Source organism: Phyllostomus discolor, chromosome 8 (genome assembly GCF_004126475.2).
Source record: "Phyllostomus discolor isolate MPI-MPIP mPhyDis1 chromosome 8, mPhyDis1.pri.v3, whole genome shotgun sequence".
NCBI lineage: Eukaryota > Metazoa > Chordata > Mammalia > Chiroptera > Phyllostomidae > Phyllostomus > Phyllostomus discolor.
The window spans coordinates 51816628-51831933 of NC_040910.2; the positions used below are offsets into that span (position 1 = coordinate 51816628).

Consider the following 15306-nt stretch of genomic DNA (forward strand, 5'->3'; position numbering starts at 1 on the left):
GGTGACAGGAGGCTCGTGGCCCCGTTCGCCCCAGCCAGGCCACAAGATGGCCGCTGCTCGGCTGGGACGTGGTGCAGGACCTCGGGGTTGGGGTTAGGTGCCACAGGCCCCGGCAGCGGCCCGCAGCCGAGAAGGACTCGACCGCAAGGAGAGCTGACGGAGGGAACGTGCTGTGGAGCAGGAGAGGAAGGGAGCCCGCGTGCGCGGGGAGCGGCCGCGCAGGCCTAGGGGAGGGGTACCGCGGGGGGTCGCGACAGCCGGGGGCCTGGGGTCCCCGGCAGCGCCGGCCCGAGCGACCGCGGGGCTGCGCATTGGGCCTCCAAGCGGCGGCGGCGCGCGGGCCGCCGGGAAGTTGGGAGAGCGCGGTGCGGGAGCGCGCACGCGGGCCCCGAGCAGCCGCGGCCGCCCGCCCGGGCCGCCTCCCTAAACCTCCTCGCCTGTGCTCGCGACTCTGCTCCTCTGGAAGGAGCGGCCGGTGGGCCAGCGTGCTGTGCGCGGGGTTCGAGGCCGGGTCGCCGAACCTGGGCCAGGGCGCGGCGGGCTGACTGGGCCCCGGAGCCGTGACCGCCGGGGACGCAGGCGGAGGCGCACGCTGGCTGCCCCCAGGGCGGGGAGGAGGCCGAGAGGACAATGTCTGGGAGGAACCTCCACCTTTCCACCACCGAGCGCGTCGTCAAAGGTGCTGAGCGGGCTGGGCCTTCCTCGTTGCCCTGCGGGGGAAGGGCTCTCGGCCGGGCGGCGGTTCGGGCAAGGAGGAAAGGGGCGCGGCAGGGCGTGGGGGACCCGGGCTGCGCCCGTTTGGGAGGAGGACCCGGCCGGGGTGTGGGAGCAGAAGGGCGGGATCCCCACGGGGGCTGCCCCACGGGTGGGGGCGGGGGGGGGGGGGATCGGGCGTTTTCTGCGGCACCTACGGACGCGGCTAGCTTGGACTGAGAGGAGGGGTGGGGATTTCTCCTCCATCATCCCAAAAGGGCCGGATCCCATCTTTTTACAAAGAAACCATGCCTCCTTTTCAGCCTCTTACCCGAGGAAGCCGGCTAGGGGGTGTGGGGAGGGAGTCTTCCAAGTCAGAACCTTCTGCCTCTCCCCTTCTTAGGATCCGATCAGCCCCCCTCCTGCGCCCCAGGACGTATACCTCGTACCTTGTGGCCCACTTTCTTCAGATCGTCCTAAGTCACTGCTGTTATTAAAAGAAAGAAGATGGTGAAATGAATACACATAAACCCACTGAATGGTGTTTGGAAGGGATTGACAGGTCCCCCAACGCGATGTTGGGGTTTAATTTTGCTTTTGACCATAGAGACTCGGACAAGGATGTTCTCCGATTCAGATGTGCAACGTGAATGGCAGCGTAAAAGGCAGCGTGCCTTACTGATACTTACAGGGTTGTACCTGGTAGTCGTTTCTGCCCTGAAACTAAGAACACCGTTTCAACAGACCCGCTAACTTATGTGCTGCTTTTGTTCAGCCCCGAGACGAGCACAGCTCCTCTGAGTTTGAACGATCCATTTGAAAACGCTCTTTGTAAGCTGGTCTCTACCTGGACCAGCTGGGTTAGTGGCTGCTGGACGAAGGGATTCGCTGGAAGTGGGGAAAACTGTTAAAATGCTTTCATTTTTTTCATTTTAATAAGTAGAAGGAGAAAGTGATCTAAGATTAGAGACAATACAACATTTTTAAAGTGGAAAAGCCTACGGAATGGTCAATGAAAGGGGAGAATTTTAGCATTGAACTAGGTATTTTCCCCTCTTAAACACATTGTCATAAATATTGCTTGTCTACACTATATAATTTTAGCATGTAACTTAAGTTTTCCCCCTAAAAAGTCAGCATTTTAAGTGTTGATCCTAAATGTTGATTTTCTACACTATAATATTTAGTAAACATAATGGGATTTTTTGTGATTACCTACTCAGCATTTGTCTGGTATCATTACGGATTTAAGTGAATTGTTCATATAACTGACAGCCCTGTAGCTGCTAAATTATTTTGGCCATTTTGATGTCAGTTTCTTATAATACATAACTCAAAGAGTATATAACTGTCTCTTAATGTCAGAATATACTATACATAACCTTTTTTGATAAATCAAGGTCATCATTACGTACAGTAACTTCCGCCCGTGCTGTTACTGCACTGTGGCCGGTGCATGCTGCTTCTCTAAGGGTGCTGGCAGCTTCCTCCTGCACTAGAGAGACTCCCCACGGCCACACCAGTTCAGTGCAGTTGTCTGTTTTCAGTTTATCTCCTCCAGTTCTGTTTTCTGTCAAAATGTGCCCTTCTAATCTGCCACTTCTAAACTGAAGTAAGCAGGAAACTAGATAAATCAGAACTGTGTATCAAGTCAGAATAAATGGGATGTGAATGAAGCTTAGTGGCAGACCTCAAACCTTCGTGAATCTCCAATTCTGATGGCCACGGTAGGGTGTAATTTCCACCATAACATGTCACAAGGTGTGAAGGAGATTTTAAAATGAACTTTCAGACCCTTAAGTGTGGAGGTAAAGTGAAAGGAAATGCCGTTCAAATGCAGTTGCTGGCTTGTTGCTCGACATGCTCACAGTTAAGTGAACGCCTTCATAGTCTGTATGATTCAAATTTGTTTTTGGTGAAGACAAATTACTACGTATTATATACTTTATACGATTTTTTTTTAATTAAAAAAATGTAATTCCTACTTTCACTCTGCTTGTGCTTTAAGATTTTATTTAGAGAGCGGGGAGGAAAGGAAGAAAGAGAGAGAAACACCAGTGTGCAAGACAAACAAGATCTGTTGCCTCTCGCACGCCCCCAACTAGGGACCTGGCGGGTAACCCAGGCATGTGCCCTGACTGGTAATCGAACCAGGGACCTTTCCGTTAGGAGACTGTTAGTCAGTCCACCAAGCTGCACCACCAGGGCTAAAAGATTACTTTTAAATAAATGAAACATAAATGATTTCAGGCCCTTGGAATGTGTGGATTTAACTTGTATATGAAAGCTTTAGCATAAGAACTTGACCATGGCAGTTTTGGCTTCTTGGTGACTTATGTTGCTTTTTTTATGGATTTTCCAGAGTTTGAAATACTTGGAGTGTGTTCTAAGAAAGTAAGAAGCCATTGTATTGCACAGGGTACTAGACCCTGATCTAATGTTATCTTGTCTGCCCAGGATAGTCTGCACTTTTTTCACAGCTGGAAATCTTTGAGGTGACACCATACGCCAGTTGTTGGGTTCTGTGATTTCCTTTCAACTTTCAGGTCTACTTAATTGTTTTGTTTGAGCAACTCTTAGAAAAGAGTGGGTGGGTGGGAGTGATTTGTACTGTGTCCTTTAAACAGCGACTTTCCTAAAATGAAGGACTAGATTGGTGGTCAGAAAACCTTAGTTTCACTGCCGCTCTGGAGCTTACTTGTGACTTTGCCTTGTTTTTAAAAAACCTTGCCTTTTTACATAGACTTTCTTTTGCTTCAATAATCACATCTCCAAATAGGGTTAATAATACTTTCTTTATCAGGCACCTCAGCCATGTAAATAACAACAGATGTAAAAAGATTTAGACAAGGTAATATTATGAAACATGATAGTTTGATGATAGATCACTTATTATATAAGTGGTTAGTAGAGAAATTACTAACATTTGAAAAATACTAGAACTAGAACATATGTGAAATTGTAACATAAGTTAGAAAACTGTCCCTAGTCTGGGAAATACCTTCTCTTCATTATAACAGATATCTGGTGGAATCCCACGGCTAACAATGTGAGTCCATCCGTACAGTTCTGTCTGGCATCTGATTTCTTCTCTAGCAGTTGAAGATGCACATTTTATGTTTAAAAATATAACAACTCTTATGATTTCACTCATTCATGAAATGTTTATAGAAAACCATCTGCAGCATATGCCAATAGGTAGGTGCTCACTTATTTCTTCTTTGTTTTAAAAGTAACATTTCTGTGAGCCTCTAGAACAGTCCATATGCGCTGGAGTAGGAAACTAGAAACTCGAATAATTAACTGTGAAAATCTTTAGCTTGATCTTTTTTATTTTCTGGTTTCCAAGTTTCTTTTCCTTGTGAAGGAATTTATTTTCTTTGACAGTAGTTTTTTAAAATAAAGATAGTTTATTCCTTTGGGCTGAATCTTTTCAGAAGCAACAAAGAAGTGTCACTAGGAATTACTATGTGACAGGTGTGGAGAACCCATTGTCTGGGTTTGTTATTTGGTGATTGAATAGGGTTTAACAGAGAAGTCAGACTTCGTTTCAGTAAGATGCCGACATAGTGCTCTCATTCTCTTGGAATTTAAAGAGAGTGTATGTCCCAGAATGTGCTGTCATTTGTAGCGCACCTCAGAGGCTCCCAGTGCCAGGCCACATCCTGGCACTGGTAAAAGTGGGGCTGAGGCTTTCTTAGAAGATTGTAAGAAGATTAATATGGACAGAAGTTGCTATTACTGCAAGTATACCTTGAACCTCATTTCAGCCTCTGGTATCTCTGTACCTCCTTTATTTCCCCAGCTCTTATTCCCCTCTCCCTCTCCTCTATGAGAATGTATTTGCCAAGGTTTAAACTTGTTTTTTCTTTTAAATATAAGCTTAACCCTGCAACTTATACAATTGGAAAGGCAGAAAGGGAAGAAAACAAAGGTTTCATATTTGTTTCCTCCAGAAACAATACTCTTAATGCTTTATTAATACATATTTCCATGTGCTGGTGTATTTTAAATTCAAAGGAAAATTGATCACATTTATTGGAGCTGTTATTATGCAAATATTTTCAGATTTTTTAAACATAAATATTGTAATTTTACCTAAATTCTTTGGTAATAGTTTCAGTAGCATGAAAATGGTCTGAAAGTATTTATATTCATATGTTGGTTCTTTATATTTTCTTTCATTTGATACAATACCAACCCAGAAGAAACATTTTCAGGTATAAATGTTCAGTGTAAACAGGTCATGTAGGGCATATCTGTTGAATTTGTCAACAGTATTTGTTTCAGTTGTGCTGTTTACTATTGTAATTAACAAGCTGCCAAGCTGTTTGAACATGAGAAATCAGTGCTATTTCAGATTTATACCTCTAAGTGGAAGTTTTAAACCTTAGAAAGGACATCTTAACTTAAACAATTATTTTTTGTGCAGGAATAAGGTGTTCTTTCCTGCTTGTATGCTAATGGTTCTGATTGAAGCCTTATTTATACCAGACATTTGGTAATAAAGCTTTCTCCCATAAAGTAACATATTATTTATCATATTTCACTATAAAGTTAAAAAATTAAATCATTTGAGAGAAAAGTTCTAAGGACTCATTACTTAAAGTGAACATAGAGAATTAATTAAAACCCTTTTCCTAAGTTTATTTGGTAATAGAAATAGAATATCTTTCCATTAAAGTGACATTTGGGGTAAAGCTAATTTTTAGACATGTCTGTGAGAGACAAACTTCACTAATCCTGTTATTTGTGGTCATTTTGGGGCTTTGCTGCTACTTAATAGCTAAAAGACTAATGGAAGACTAATAGAAATAATGGGGTATCTTCTTTAAAAAGATTTTATTTGTTTATTTTTAGAGAGAGGGGAAGGGAGAGAGAAAAAAGAGAAACATCAGTGTGTGGTTGCCTCTCATGTGGCCCCCACTGGGGGCCTGGCCTGCAACCCAGGCATGTGCCCTGATCGGGAATTGAACTGGAGACCCTTTGGTTTGCAGCCCGTGCTCAATCCACTGAGCAACACCAGCCAGGGCTAATGGGGTATCTTTTTAATAATTATCATCTTTTGGTGAAGTCATTAATAGAATATAACACTACTTTAAAGTTTTCATGTTAAATTTTAGCTGTAATTTAAATTGCAAAAGTGAGGTCTAAAAATCTCAACCCTATGAAAGTGGTATCTGACTTAGTTATCTTTATAGTCTACCTAATTACTCAGATATATGCAGAGAGAACTTTTAGTTCCCTATATTCAATTTTATTTTGTTGGCAAACTAGATATTTATCATAAAACCTTTTAGTTTCTTGAGTCTGTATTATTAGAAGAAGTTCTAACATGGCAACTGGGATCTGCAGAGTGGGTGACAGGAAGGTGTGCTGTGTCAGCTGGCCACAGCAGTGTGTCTCTGACGATCATTATCACATTTGTTGAATGCTGTCAATTCATGATGATTTTGTGCGGAGTCTGGGCAACGTCAGCCCACTAGGCTGAACACTGGGAGATCATCTAAGACTTCATTCAAGAATTACCTATGTAATCCTCGCTAAAAGTGCTTAACCTACCTGAATGTAGTTATAGTAGACAATCAAGCAAATCCAATTTCAGACAAATCCGGTTTGTGGGACTTTCCACGAGAGAACTGGCCTGAACTCTTCAAAAATGCCAAAGTGATGACAAAAAAGGTGGGAGACTGTTCTAGATGAAAGAAGATGAAAGAGAAATGACAATCAAGCATAGTGCCACACCTTAGCTGGGAAAACAAAAAGCTATCGAGGACATTTGGGGACAGCTGGGAAAATCTGAATATGGAATATGTGTTAGATATATCAGCATGAAAAGTCTGGGGTGCGATGATAAGGTATTGTGGTTATAAAGGGGAATGTCCTTTTTCTTAGGCAATATCCGATGAAGTATTCAGGTTGAAATGTCGTGTCTGCAATCTGCTCTCAAATGGCTCAGAAAAAAGATTATGTATTTGTCAAGAGAGAAAGTAGAAGTGGCAAAATTCACCATGGTGAATATATAAAGAGAAAATTGGTGTTCATTTTACTATTCTTTCACTTTTATGTAGGATTTCAGTTTTTCAAACTACAAAGTCGGGGGGTGAGTGCAATTAAGAAATGCCTCAAAGCAGCTGGGCTTGGGGATGGCTGCCTTCGTATTGGGAGGTTCAGTACTGGCTTAGTGAGGGGAAGCTGAAAAGAAGACTGAGTTTTAAAGTGTTAAAACACATTATAGCTGATATAAAGTGGAAGTACCTTGTCTGGCAGAAAAAGAGGTTGTTTCAGCTCCACGGTGGGGCATGGGAAAACAGACAGAAGTAAGGATGGAGAGGCAAAGTACACTTGCCTAACGAGTAGAGGATGGGTAAAGCAGAGGTGTCAGGAATGGAAAGAGGTGAAATGAAGGAAAGGGGGGAAAAGAGGACAGCTGAAAACTGCTGGGGCAGTTGGCTGTGATTCTGTTAGGGGGACAGCAAGATTATTTGGATGGCTGTGTGCCAAAAAAACCCAACAAACAAACAGCTAAAGCTTAATCAGCTTATAAACATAATCCAAAATTATAGAAAATTCAAATAGTACACAAATAGATACTGGGGAAAGTAAGACACTTTTTCTTTTATTGGAGAGATTGAAGTAAAAAAGGTGGTAGAGGGATAAAATAAATAAATATTAGAAAGCGCTAATAAGAAGAGGAGACAGAGAGGATTTTCTAAGTGTATTTCCTATCCCTGTTAATCACACCACTTACCCATTTGGTCACTGGCTCAGATGGCAAGCCTGGGAGTCAGGCCAGACTCGTTCCTGTCCCTTTCACTTCACATCCAGTTCCCAGACTCAGGTCTGTGGGCTTTTGTTTTCTACATAACCTGCTTCATCTCCTTGTCTCAGTTCTCACTTACACTATTGCAGTAGCGTCTTGCTAGGTATGTTTAGTTTCCACACTGCCACGGTGACCTGCAGGTGATGTAAAGGATCATTCTTGTACTTGAAATGCTTCATGAGCACTTCCTGTCTATATGGCAGACTTTAACTTTGTTGATGGGTAGTGTCCTTTGTGCCAAACCTCTAACCTTGTACAGTGTTCCCCCCTGTCCACAATGGGTATGTTCCGAGCTCTCCAGTAGATGCCTGAAACTATGGATAGTACCAAGCCCTATATGCACTATGTTTTTTCCTATATGTGTGCACCTATGATAAAGTCTAATTTATAAATTAGGCACAGTTAAGAGATTAACAATAATTAATAATAAAATACAGCTCTGGCCAGCATGGCTCATTCTTCTACAAAGTGAAAGCTCGCCAGTTCGATTCCTGGTGAGGGCACATGCCTGGGTTGTGGCCCGTCTCCAGTTGGGGCACGTGTGAGAGGCAACCTCTGGATGTTTTCTCTCTCTCTGTCTTTCTCCCTTCCTCTCCCTCTAAAAATTAATAAAATCTTTTAAAATAATAAACAAAAATTATAATATACTACAATAAAAGTGAATGTAGTCTGTCTTTCCCTTGCCAGTGATCTTTATATTTTTCAGTCCAAACTCATTACTGAATCTGTGTAACTGTCACTTACTTGCAGTGAGTGACTTGGTGTCACTTGTTTCAGGGCATCCCTTGCTGAAATCTGTCTAGCCACCATGCTTTTTTGTGCAGCACAGTGCTGTCATTTGGAACATATCTTCTGTTCAGTTTCTTCCACTACATTTTTAATTCCTTTTCCATCTTAGCTAAGCCCTTACCATGTATTGCACTCATGATTTTGAAGTATGAGGTGCTACAGCAAAACTAGCATGAACTTCTTTTTCCTTCACAATTTCGTGGGTAGAAAATTTGTTCTTACTGTAGATCTTAGCAACCTCAGCATATTATTTTTTTTATTAGGTGGAGAATTTCACCTTTTCACTTACAGGAAGACCTGTGGCTTGTCTTTGGCATTATCTGAATTGTCAGCATCAGCACTCTTGCATCATTAAGGAAAATAAGGTTTGGTTGAGCACAGTGGATCTCATGACCAAGATGGCTGCTGGGTGACTAATGGATGTGAGCATCTGTCTCCTCTGTGGGGGTGCTGGGCACAGGCAGGTTCACATCCCCCACGGGACTGCACCGGACCGCACGGGACCACTCACGCTTTCATCGTGCTACTCAGAGTGGCGCACAATTTAAAACGTAGGAATTGTTCTTTTCCAGAATTTTTCATTTAATATTTTTGGACCATGGTTGACCACAGGTAACTAAAACCTACAAAAGTGAAAGCGTAGATGAAGGGAGGCTGCTGTATTACTTTCTCTTCCTCATTTTCATACCTCCATTCCCAAACCTGCTTTACTACTACCTGCATTTCCCTGCAATGCCTTGTTGTTTTATGTATGTGAATGGCTATATGCATTACTTCTGTGTAGAATCTTGTCTCCCAACTGGATTAGTTCCTATGTCTTTATCTTTCTTTTTAAGATTTTATGAGGGGGAAAGGGAGAGAGAAAGAGAGGGAGAGAGATATCAATGAGTGGTTGCCTCTTGCTTGCTCCCTACTGGGGACCTGGCCTGCAACCTAGGCATGTCCCATAGACTGGGAATTGAACTGGTGACCCTTCGATTTGCAGGCCGGCACTCAACCACTGAGCCACACCAACCAGGGCTATGTCTTTATCTTTCAAGATTTAGCCTGAGAAGCTTTTTCTTTTTTACTAGGAGGCTCTATGGAATAATGGCTTTAGAACATGGTCTTCAAAGTTACACATATATCTAACTTTGATTCCAATTCTGCCTTTTTAGCTGCATGACCTTGGACAAATCACTTAACCTTTTTTTAAACCTCAGTTTCCTTACTGAGGAAGAGGGATAATACAACCTAACTTACAGTGTAGTTGTAAGGATTAAATAAACTCCACAAAGCCACCATGGCAGGCACAATACATTTAAGTGTTAAATATTTTTATGTCTATTCACACTGAATTATTCTCTTCAAGGACAAGAACTGTATGTTCTTCCTTTTTTTTTTAAATAATCTTCACCTGAGGATATGTTTTTTATATATTTGAGAGAGAGAGAGATGAAGTGTGTGTGTGTGTGTGTGTGTGTGTGTGTGTGTGGAGAGAGAGGGAAACATCAGTGTGAGAAACATTGATTGGTTGCCTCCCATAAGTGCCCTGACCAGGAATCGAACCTACAGCCCCTTGATGCTTGGGATTATGCTCCAACCAACTGAGCCATCTGACCAAGGCAGAGCTGTGTGTTCTTAATGTTCAATTCAGTGCCTAGGATATAGGTGGTTAGTAAATATTTAAGTGAAAGCATAAGAAGTTTATTTTATGGAAGGCAGTGTAGGAAAGAACACAAGCTCTGCTAATTACTAGCTGTGACTTTAGTTATTTATTTTCCTTGTTTCAGATTTAAATGGGAGGTAACAGTACCTACCTCAAAATTTAAAGATTGCACCCTGGCTGGTGTGACTCAGTGGATTGAGCGTGGGCCTGTGAACCAAAGGGTCGCCAGTTCGATTCCTAGTCAGGGCACATGCCTGGGTTGTGGGCCAGGTCCCCAGTGAGGAGAGTGTGAGATGCAACCACATATTGATGTTTCTCTCCCCCTCTTTCTTTTTCCCTGCCCATCTCTCTAAAAATAAATAAATAAAATCTTAAAAAATAAATAAATTTGCCCAAATTAAAAAAATTTAAAGATTGCATTTCATATTACATATAAAGTGCTTAGCATCATGCCCATACAGGATGCATAATAAATGTTAACTCTTCTTTATTAATCTTCACCCTTGGTGAGATTTGACTGCAAATCTGTTTGACTGTAAGTGGCGCGTGTGAAATGAAGGTTTAAGGATGGATTGTCTTTTATATTTTCCAACTTTAGTCTCCTTAGCTTTTGAAAGGTTTTAAACCTAAAATGCTTAATAAGAAAAATGGTGATAATTTTCTTTTCTGTAGTATAGATAGAATTTTAGAAATCATGTATTCATAAAATATATTGAGTGCCTACTACAGGCAGTGTGTTTCCAGTTATACTTAGGAGCTTAAATACTGTCTTGAAAAGTACTCAGTATAACATATAAAAGTGTAACAGAAATTTAGAACTGTGGAGCTCCTGTGACTCACACCACTAGGAAGAGCAGATGACTAAACTGTAGACTGTATCTGGTATGAAATGTTTGCTCCCTCACTCTATAAATTGATAATCCTTTCAAGTTTAAGCTTTGACTGTAGGTTAGTGGCTTTAAAAGGTTAAGACTTAATTTGTGGGGTTTTTTTTTCTTTGAGTGTGTGTATGTGTGGGAACATTTTATTCTAATAGGAACTTGTTACTTAAAGTTTTGTGGAGGTTTCAAAATAAGAGAAGATGGTTTCAATGAATGGCCAGAATAATAAAGGTGGGTTTGTCCATAAAAGCAAGTTAGTTATTTTTGCACCGTCTTATTGAAAACATGATGTCACTATAAAGTTATTGATTCTGTCAGACTATCACTTAATTGGTTGTAGGAGGGCCAGTTTCTAATACGTTGAAATGTTAATTCTGTGACTATCAAAGAACAGAAGGAATGATCTCAAAGAGCTGTGTTAGATCATTGAAATAAAATTACTTGTTCTCTTAGGTTATGAAAGGGTATGAAAGGCACACATGACTTTCAGTAATAACATATAGCATAACCTCTTCAGTGGTGTTTAACTGGTTTATGATTGGAAAAGCAGGTGAGTGGATTAGGAAATAAACCTACAAAAGTAGGACAGGCTTGCTGGTTTAAAATAGGAATAAAAGCAAAGTTATTTGCAATGAACAGGGGTAGCTGTTTAAGTAAATTCTAGTGTCCCATGAGGGTAAGACCACACAATAATCTAATATCATAGTTCAGAGGCCAATAATTTTAAGGTTTATTTTAGTACTTATTGCACAATTAATGTGGTCATCACCAACATGGCCTTCCTTTTTATGCAGATCAACATCAGATGCTAGGTATATTTTCCTGAAAATACGTATGTATCATTTATGTAGCGGATGTGTTTTGTAGCAGTATACTGAATTGAATTTGATGTGAAAAGGCCGCAGAATTTCTTCAGTGTACTTTAGAAACTTAGTTTAAAAAACTTAATTTTAATTTTGATAATCTTAGATTCACAGGATATTGCAAAGAAATGTTCAGGCAAATCCTATACACCCTCCCCTAGGTCTCTGTCTTCCACAATGTCAACACCCACACCATCGCCATTCGTTCCAAAACCGAGAAATTGACATTGGCACAATCCATACAGCTTATTCAACTTTCACCAGCTACCCACAGTTGGGTAAGAGTGTGTGTGTGTGTGTGTGTGTGTGTGTGTAGCTCTGCAATTTCACATGTGTAGTGTTGTGTGGCTGCCACCACAACCAAGAGAATCAACTATACCACCACCAGTCGTGTTACTGCCACTTTGTAGCCACACCCATCAGCTTTCCCCACAAATTTTATAATTTGGTTATTGTTCTGAATCATATGCAAACCTGGTTTGATTAGGGTTTTTGCTTCTGAGTTGGAAGCATTGTAAAATAATTTTTATTTTAATGCAGGTAATCTAACAGCAACTGACAAATGGTGAAAATCTCAGTTAAAATGTGTTAGCAATTTGGGAGCACTGAAAGCTTTATTAGATGAATATATAAAGGCATAGATGACGATTCTCAGCCCTGGTCCCCAACCACAATCACTTGTGGAGCTTTAAAAAACATGAAGGAAAAATTAGTACCTTGGCCCCATTCCAAGTAAATATGGAAAGCAATGTTAAGTGCAAAAATGCAGATTGCAGCCCTGGCTGGTGTGGTTCAGTTGGTTGCAGCATCATTCTGTAAATCAGAAAGTCATGGGTTTGATTCCCAGTCAGGTAACATGCCTAGGCTGCAGGTGTGGGTCCCTGATCTGGCCATGTAAGGATAGGCAACTGATCAAATTTTTCTAACTCTCTCTCTCCCTCTCTTCCCCTCTCTCTAAAAATCAATAAGCCAGTCCTCAGGTGAGGATTAAAAAAATGCAAGTTGCAAAAGGATACACTGTGATACCATTTATATAAAAAATATACTATATCATATAAAGATATATGTGTAACAAAATTACATATATATATATAGTATATATATGGGAAGGATACACAATTACTTAAAGGTACTAATTACTTCTGTGGAGGATAGAATAGGATGGAGTCTGTCTTCAACTATGTCAGTAACATTTTAATTCTTAAACATGTTCTGAAACAGCTCTGACTGGTGTGGCTCGATTGGTTGGATGTCCCACAAAGTGAAAGGTCCACGGTCTGATTGCTGATTGCTGGTCAGGGCACACGCCTGGGCTGCAGGTTTGGTTCTGGTCAGGGCATGTGCACATGCCCTGATTGATGTTTCTCTCCCTCTCTTTCTCTGTCCTTCCTCTCTCCCTAAAAATCAATAAAGTCTTTAAAAAGTTTTATGGCAAATTTAGTATTTTAAATCTACATGGTAGGTACATGTGTGTTCATAGTATTTGTATTATTTCCTATTGCATTTTATGTAAAATTATTTTTTAATTTCATTAAAATATCCATACATACAGCTTATTACATGTGTCTGGAATTTCCACTTTTCTCCCTTTTAGTATATCTTCTGTTTATTTTATTTTGGTGCCAAGAGTGGAGGGCTGCTGTAACAAATACCTAAAAATGTGGGAGTGGCTTTGAAACTTCGAGGGGAATTAGGTTAAGTCTGAACTCTCTGATGCATGTTCTTGATTTCCATAGCTGTTCCTGATATCTCCTTTATCATCTTTCGTACTTACAGTGTGAACCATTCAGTGTATTTCTTAACTGTTTTATGTGTACATATTTGTTTTGCATGAATTATCTTGTCAAATAGAATTTAGTTTTTCAAGGTAGAGCCATGTGTTAAAATTGTATCATCTACCTGTTACCTATACAGTGTAAGCATGTAGTAGGTACCATATAAATATTGAATTATTTAACTTAGAATGTAATTATTTACCAAGTATATTTGAATTTTACTTGAAAGAACCTTAGCAGGTTTTTTCTCTTATAGACTTCAGAACTTCAGGGTTTTTTAAAAAAAGATTTTATTTATTTTTAGAGAGAGAGGAAGGGAAGGAGAAAGAGAGGGAGAGAAATATTGGTGTATGGTTGTCTCTCATGCACCCCACACTGGGGACCTGGCCCACAACTCAGGCATGTGCCCTGACTGGGAATCAAACTGGTGACCTCTGGGTTCGCAGGCCTGCACTTGAAATCCACTGAGCCACAGCAGCCAGGGCAGAACTTCAGGTTTTAACAAACGTCACTATTATCCAAGATTCTAGAAAAACTAGCTATAGAAACTTAGATCTGTTCTGTTATTCAGTGTTTTGGTTTTCAGATAGTAACATACGATCTGTTAGCCTTTAAAGGGATAATACTGGATAATTAGATTTGAATTATAAAGCTCCCCAATTGGTGGTGTTGGAGATGAAGCTGAAATGTGAGTTTCAAAAACAGGAGAAGTTGATGATAGTGCACAGTCTTTCTTAGATCTCATTATTAGGAAAAGAGAAAGGTAGGTCTTTCTTTTTATTCCTCAGCCAAGGATATGTTTATTGGTGAGAGAGAGTGTGTCTCTCACATGTTCTATGACCTGGGATGTGCCCTGACTGGGAATCGAACTTTCAATCTGTATATAGGAGGATACTTCAACCAACTGAGCCACCTGGCTGCCGTAAGAAAGGTAATTTTAAATGTGGTCATTTCACAGTGAATTTCTTCAGTTTGCTGCTTTTAAATTGAAGTTCTAAATGTGATCATTTCCCAGTGAATTTCCTTAGTTTGCTGCTTTTAAATCGAATTAAGGAGGTCAGCAACAGTAAGTAGAATGGCCTTTCTTGCTACATCTGTTCACTATTTGTTATAGCAGCACTTTACTCTTGGCACCAAAATTACAAAATAATATATTTAAATATTAAAAGAGTAAAATGCTTCATTATTACAAAGAACAATACAGTCTTAGCATATAATGTATGTTTGACCTGTTGAAGTTGACACCAGAAAGGTAAATTCAATGATTTATTGTTTTTTTTTTTTTAATTCTGTTCTCTTTAAAGATAGAGCTACAAGTTTACTATTCTCCCTTATGTAGTCCAGGTGTGAAGTATTTGTTATAAATGATATTTTAAGTCCTGAAGTTTTTGGATGATTTTGCATGTCTCTGTGAGAATTAGAATGAGTTCTAGATGACTTAATAATCACTTCACTGCCTCACTTTGTTATGTGTTGTGTGTGTGTGTATGTAAGAGACAGTTTCAGCTAGTTTTATCCAGAATTGTGGAGAATCATTTGTTTCCTTGAGAGTATATCTTACATATGAATATTATTTGTCATGTGTTATACAGATATAGTTCTCATTTAGACTTAACTGTTAGGGGCCTCTCAGAGATTATTTTCATTCTAATACATGTGTATTACTTTGATACATGTATTAAGAAAATGTATTGCTATTAGAGCCCTGGCCAGGTTGCTCAGGTGGTTGGAGCATTGTCCTGTGCACCAAAAGTTTACAGGTGCAATTGCCGGTCAGGGCACATACCTAGGGTTTATCTCAGGAATGCAAGGTTGGCTTACCATTTGAAAATTA

General features: G+C 40.4%; 1 protein-coding gene across 4 annotated transcripts in view; it reads left to right on the forward strand.

The window, feature by feature from the left end:
* Window positions 1-370: 370 nt before the first annotated feature.
* Window positions 371-15306, forward strand: part of PPP3CC (protein phosphatase 3 catalytic subunit gamma) — a 79359-nt gene continuing 64423 nt past the window's right edge. For 2 of the 4 annotated variants that reach the window (XM_028520338.2, XM_036032672.1), the window contains exon 1: window positions 371-679. In XM_028520338.2, the coding sequence (XP_028376139.2) occupies window positions 631-679 (49 nt within the window). In that variant the 5' untranslated portion in view covers window positions 371-630. The remainder of the gene's footprint in view (window positions 680-15306) is intronic. The other 2 variants (XM_028520337.2, XM_028520340.2) reach the window with 1 other exon arrangement.